This window comes from Pleurodeles waltl, chromosome 10, assembly GCF_031143425.1.
Source record: "Pleurodeles waltl isolate 20211129_DDA chromosome 10, aPleWal1.hap1.20221129, whole genome shotgun sequence".
NCBI classification, from domain to species: domain Eukaryota; kingdom Metazoa; phylum Chordata; class Amphibia; order Caudata; family Salamandridae; genus Pleurodeles; species Pleurodeles waltl.
The window spans coordinates 258,627,450-258,633,631 of NC_090449.1; the positions used below are offsets into that span (position 1 = coordinate 258,627,450).

The following is a 6,182-nucleotide window of genomic DNA, read 5'->3' on the forward strand; positions in this document are numbered from 1 at the left end:
TGCTGCATAATGCAGAACGTTTTATGATAGTATTACTTTGTTATTTTGTCATTTTTACACCTGGTAACAGTGTCTGAGAAAAGGGTTCATCTAATTTGGTACTAATTTAACACCCAAATACAACAATTAGCAACTGAAAGATGACCAGTCAAACTTTGATGATAGTCTTCCAGTGTGCAGAATGCCGAGTTGCCATATTTTTTGTACCTTTTGATCCATTTGAGCTAGAAACACAATTTTCTTTTGTTGAAATCTGCAGATTATACGGCAGATGATGGTTTATGTGGCACATGCAACAAATTCATAACTATGCAAAAATCACCACAGCTGCAGAATCGCATGATTCCAGTGGCCTTGACTACAGTGCATGATGAAGGGAAACATAATACACTTATGCATAAGGAACGTCAAGTTAGTGGATTTCAATATAAAATTTATGCTAAAATATTGGAGGAATATGTTGATGTTATAAAAATGAAAACGGCTTTATATGGAGATGAAGTCACAGCCTACCTACAACTGCCGCTTGCATACACCATGTCTTGTAAAGGTACATTTCTGAAAACAGTTGCACAAATTAAGCATGAATATAAAACTATGAACCCCTTAACTTTTAATTTACTGGAACTCAGTTATTGAGTGGGCCCAATCAATTCCAGATTGGATTAAATTTAAATTAATTGTACTTCTCCTGATTTTAATGTTTAGGAGGTGCCTTAATGCTGGAACTCATTGTCTCATAAAATTGAGGTTTAACACAGTCTCTTATGCAGATAACTGAAGAAACAGTGTTAGTGGTAAATGTTGGGGTTTCAAAATGTTGGGGTACAGTGTTGGGCTTGCATGAGTTAACTTGCTTTGCACACACACTGTTATACCATGCAAACATGGCTACCAGTAGGGAAGCGTACTTGTATGTGCAGTACAGGATTTCCACACTATTTCTTTATGTTTCTGTGACCTCTTTTCTAAAAGCCAATAAAGCCTATTTTAAAAAAAGATCAAACTAAAACAAAGTAAGCAATACTCAGCTTCCATAAATGCGAACTGCTATGAAAGTGAAGCAAGAAATTAAGGTGCCAGCTAATGGTGGCTTCTAGTGCAGGGCATCACTAATAACTCTTGTTTGGGACTCGTTAAATCTTGTCTACCCGGCAGGGGGATGAGAGAAAAGGGGATGCTGCCCTCTTTATTGCGAGCTGAAGAGGAGGAAATGGGGACTGGCATTTGAGAAAGAAAAAGGAACACTTAATGGTGCAAAATTATGATCAGCTTTTTGCTGGCGCAAACAGGTACGTAATTCTGTTGCTGTAATGTGGTATCAATTACGAATATGGTATGACTACATTTGTAACACAATTTATGTTACATCTCTTAAATTTTTTTTAAAAGTGTGACGTTTGGGTATCTGCTTATCGCACATTCCTTGTGATTTCTGCCTACTTATGACTGTCCTTAATTGAGGACCGTAATGTAAGCTAAATGGATGTCATGGGGTGTATCAATATCAAGTGCACATTTATAGACCTGTGGCTCATGCTTGGGATACTTAGTGAGATCACTTACCTGTCAACTCCCGCGCATTTAGCTGGTGTCATCCCCTTTTTTACTTCGACTCCCCCGCCTGACAAAAAAAAATTCTCCATAAACTCTAATAGTCGCCCACATCACTCTCCAAAAAGGTGTTCAATCCCCTATGACTTTAATAGGATCATCCGCCTAAACGCCTGACCTCACCTGCATTTTTGAGGCAAAAGGTTGACAGACATGGCATCGCTGATTAGGAGCATTAACTCCTCTATGGGACTGTGTTTTAGGCCAAGCCCTTGTGCCTAAGCCTAATGAGGTCTAATTAAAATGTTGTTTTCAAAGATTGTTAACTAGCAAGTGAATTTTCCACTTGCAGTCATTGATCTACGTTCAGTTCGTACTACACGTCTTGGGAGTGAATGTGCGCCACAGTTTATGTCACGTGCGAACCATTGCTCGTGTTCAGGGTGCCTGGAGGATTCTTCAACCGGTAAGGCCTGTCCCGGGGCTCAGCGGGTCGACCGTCCGCTCTTCATACTGCAGCCTCTGTCTGAGAGAGATAAGATAAGCAGGCCTCCTTGGGTGGAAGCCAGAACTGACCAATAGCCAGGGGCTCCTGTTTAAAAGAAGGCCCGGACCAGCTGCAGTCCTGGACTAGTCTGCACTTTCCATCTCAAGCTGAACCTGAGCCCACCAGCAGCACCCCTCCACAATGACTCTGACCGCTGCTGAGAAGGCTTCCCTCGTCGCCCTGAGCGGAAAGATTTCCGGCCACGCTGAAGCCCTAGGGGCAGAGGCTCTAGAGAGGTAAGACATAATCGCCAACATATCAGAACAGGAATGTGGGAGATCTTGAAAAAAAATGTAGAATTTATTTTCACCATTCACTTCTATTGAAGCAGAGGTAATTTTAGATGTGAGACAGCTAAAATAAACTCATTTTTGGCATGAAAAATCGTGAGTCTCCTGTCTGAATCGGATCTATTGGCATTTATATTAAGATCTGCATTAGATGTGCCCCAAGCTCAAGGCTCCTGTGTTTCCGGGTCAGGGTGAGATAACAGCGGATAGATGGATAAACCTCCTCAAGCAGCAGGGTCACTGACGTGTAATCGGGGACTTGTAAACTGCAAAGTGAGTGTTTCATTCATTGGACTGAATACTCCAGGTTTCTGAGAAGAAATCTGAAGTGTAGATAAATAAAGTTATTGAAATAACAATAGTTGCCGCATGCTCTTTTGACATGTGTGACTCCGAGTCCTAAAATTTTAGTTAACTGTCCCTTGTTTTTTGTGGACCACATTTCGACGTTACCGTTATAGGTATTGGTGAAGTGTTATTAGCTAAAAAAAAACTGACAATTGTCACTCGAGGACAATGCAGTAACACAAATCTGAGTAGCTTCAAAAGGCCTTTGTGGTGACAGTGTCCTGAGCAATATCAAATTCCATCACTTAATGTAGCATAACATAACACAGCATGGCAAGGCATAACATAGCTTTGCATGGCACAGCAAAACATCAGCTGGAACACAGCATAGCATAATATAGCAGAAATAACTTATTATAGGATAGCATTTCAAAGCATAAAATAAATAATACATAACCATATAGCATGGCCTAACAATCAATATTAACATAGCAAGGCATATATTTTGGAAGTATTTCAGGCTGTAACATTTTATTCCAGTTGAATTCAGTTTAGTGCTAATAAAATGGAACAATGCAAATTACGGTAAGCTTTGAAACTTCCAATCACAAAAGAAATACAATATTATAATTTGATAAGTAAAACACATATAATCACAATATATTGTGTAAATACCATCCCCACAGTTTGAAACATCCTGACATAATCAAAATCTGATCGTCTCTCAATACTAGCCTGCATAATCAGACAAAATGGGTAATAACACTAATTTATCTTTTGAGCGAAAATTGGGCATTTTGTATTGTGTGTGAGAGAGCGAGAGAAAGGGAGAATATGAATGATTACCTCCTAACTTTTCAAGTGTGTACGTAGCTGCCAGTAGTTTGGGATCACTGCTGGTTTGGAGACTCCTCTTGGAAGACTACTAAGTGGCTGGTGGCCTCATTTAGAGTCTGGAAAGAACTGAAAATTGTCCATTTTCTTGAAGAAACTCTAAATATGGACAACAATTCACCTGGCTGAATTTCCTTCTCTGTAGTGATAATAGCGTGGAGGAAAATCTGGGGGAAATTCAACCAGTGTATTCTACTCTTCATTTGGATACTCTTCTAGAAATTGGAGGATTTCTGGTTCTCTTGAACTGGAAAATAGTCTCAAGTCTGTCAAATACTTAGGCATTGGTGTTGATAGGTACTCTCATTAGGCTCAAATCCGTACACAGATGGTACACCGGCATAACTGCAGGCTTCTTTCTGCAAGAAGATCATATTTTTTTAAACCAAAGACGGCCTAAATGCTATATTTTTAATGGCCTGTTTGTAGACATGATACATTCGCAGGAACGCCAAAAAAAATTAAAAGCTTAAACTTTCAGTAATGGACACATTGAAAGTCTTTGTGTAAGGATTGATTTTATAGACATAAATTGGGTTAAATTAAGATAAATTCCAACCCAACTTTGTTGATAGAAGAGGGTTGTTTTGTTGTTGAGCACTTTCCAATAATAAACCTGGTCTACCAATTTTCTAGGTTGTTCTTCAGCTTCCCTCAGTCCAAGACCTACTTCCCCCACTTTGACCTCACAAAGGGCTCTGATGACATCAAGCGACATGGAGGCAAAGTCCTGAGTGCCATCGGTGAAGCTGCCAAGCATGTTGACAACCTAGAACAAGCCCTGTCTAAACTCAGCGACCTGCACGCCTACAACCTCCGTGTGGACCCTGGAAACTTCAAGGTGAGAAAAGATTTAAAATATTTTTGAAGGTAAATACAGAGTATGAGAACTTAAGGTTTGAATTATATCAGTCTTCCAATAGTGTAAAACAATGGCAAGCTGGAGATATATGTAGCAAATAGTTATATTAATAGTATGAGCTATTTAAATGTTTAGCGACCAAATGACCAATTAGTGGCATTTTTATATTTTCATTGTAGTTTTAGAAGACCTGAAAACACACACTCTACTAACTTTCTCATCTTAACATGGGTTTGAGTCTACAAATATCTGGCCATTTAATTCAAAACAATTTTATTTTAGAAGGCTCCTTTCATAATAAACCTATTTTTATGGAATTGTCACATTTTATGTGGGCTACAACTGAGAGACAGGCACTAGAAGGAATGTACAGCTCGTGCAAATGTTCATTTGCATGTGGATAAAAACAGGGACATATATCTGGAAGGAAGTGACGGAAATGGAGAAGGAAAGAGACAGGAAGCTAGTGAGGAAATAGGACAAGATACAGTAGGAGGAGGAAAGAAGCAACTCAGAGATAGAGAGGTAGAGATGTGGAGTGAGAGGGAAAATGAAGTACAATGAAGAATGATAGAAAGAAGGAGAATGAGAGAGACAGACTTAGAGAGGCAGAGAGTAGCAGAGCGGGCCTGAGAGAGGAGGAGAAAATAGAACTAGGGAGCAATACAAGGGAGAAGAGAGCACAAGCGATAGAGACCTAGTTATCTACAACCAAAGTATCATGAAGGTAAGTACATATTGGTAATTATAGATTTACGATTCTGAACTTCACATCCATGTACGTTGACAATATATATGTTGTCAAAGTACATAAATGTAGAGTTACGTATAAGGAACTTATACTTACTTTTATATACTTACCTTCACAATATTGTAGGAATCGACATTTAGGTGACATTATTTTTGCACATTGATACTTTTTCGGTATTTAGTTAGTATTCAACTTTGGAGAATGTGGGTGATGTACGGATGTCTGAAGGTTCCAGGAAAGACAGTGAAGGCCTCAGACCGTATCTTTCTTTTCCAGGTGCTCGCACACTGCATTGAGACCGTCTTGGCTGCCCACTTCCCGGCTGAGTTCACCCCAGAGGCCCAGGCGGCGTGGGACAAGTTCCTGGCTGCAGTGTCAGCTGTGCTGACCTCCAAGTACAGATAGCCTCTTGGCCAGTGCTGTAGGAAGCTACAGAGGGAGGAGAAGATCGCAGCGCGGGTTCTCATGCAGGCCTTCCAGGAAGTGGTCTGAGAGCACATTATGCACTGTTTGAACGAACTTACGCAATGTTCATAACTGTGACCGTCTTGTGATCTACTGATGTAATAAAAGAGCAAACTTTCAGCCATGTTCTGTCACAGGTATTTCAACTTCCTTTGGTTAAATACTGTTTTTAGAAATTGTGTGCTAAAGTAACTGCAACTACACAGAAGTTGTCACGGTGCGGCTCTTACCCTTCCCAGAGATTTTCGAAGGGCTGGGCAAAGTGGGCAATAGCCAAAGGCCCCCGCCTTTCAAGACCCCCTCAAACCCCCCCCTCAGAAATTGATCTCTCTATTAAACCTCTGTTTATTCTATTCTATTTCTCTATCTAAACCCCCTTTTCTCTCTGCCTGCATGTATTTCCGACTCCCTCTCTCTCTCTCTCTGTGTCCAGTGTCATCTGAAATATTTTAGGGGTCTCAGGCAAGACATATTTCAACAGTTTTTGTGACCCTGTTAAAGTTTAACATATACTTCAGGATTTTTCGACAT

General features: G+C 40.1%; 1 protein-coding gene across 1 annotated transcript; it reads left to right on the forward strand.

Annotated features, from left to right (window-relative positions):
- Positions 1 to 2,168: 2,168 nt before the first annotated feature.
- Positions 2,169 to 5,771, forward strand: LOC138261435 (hemoglobin larval subunit alpha-like). The gene is made up of 3 exons (XM_069210382.1): positions 2,169 to 2,337; positions 4,210 to 4,414; positions 5,463 to 5,771. The coding sequence occupies exons 1-3, from the start codon at positions 2,243 to 2,245 to the stop codon at positions 5,589 to 5,591; spliced, it is 429 nt and encodes a 142-aa protein (XP_069066483.1). The 5' UTR covers positions 2,169 to 2,242; the 3' UTR covers positions 5,592 to 5,771.
- The last annotated feature ends 411 nt before the right edge of the window (positions 5,772 to 6,182 follow it).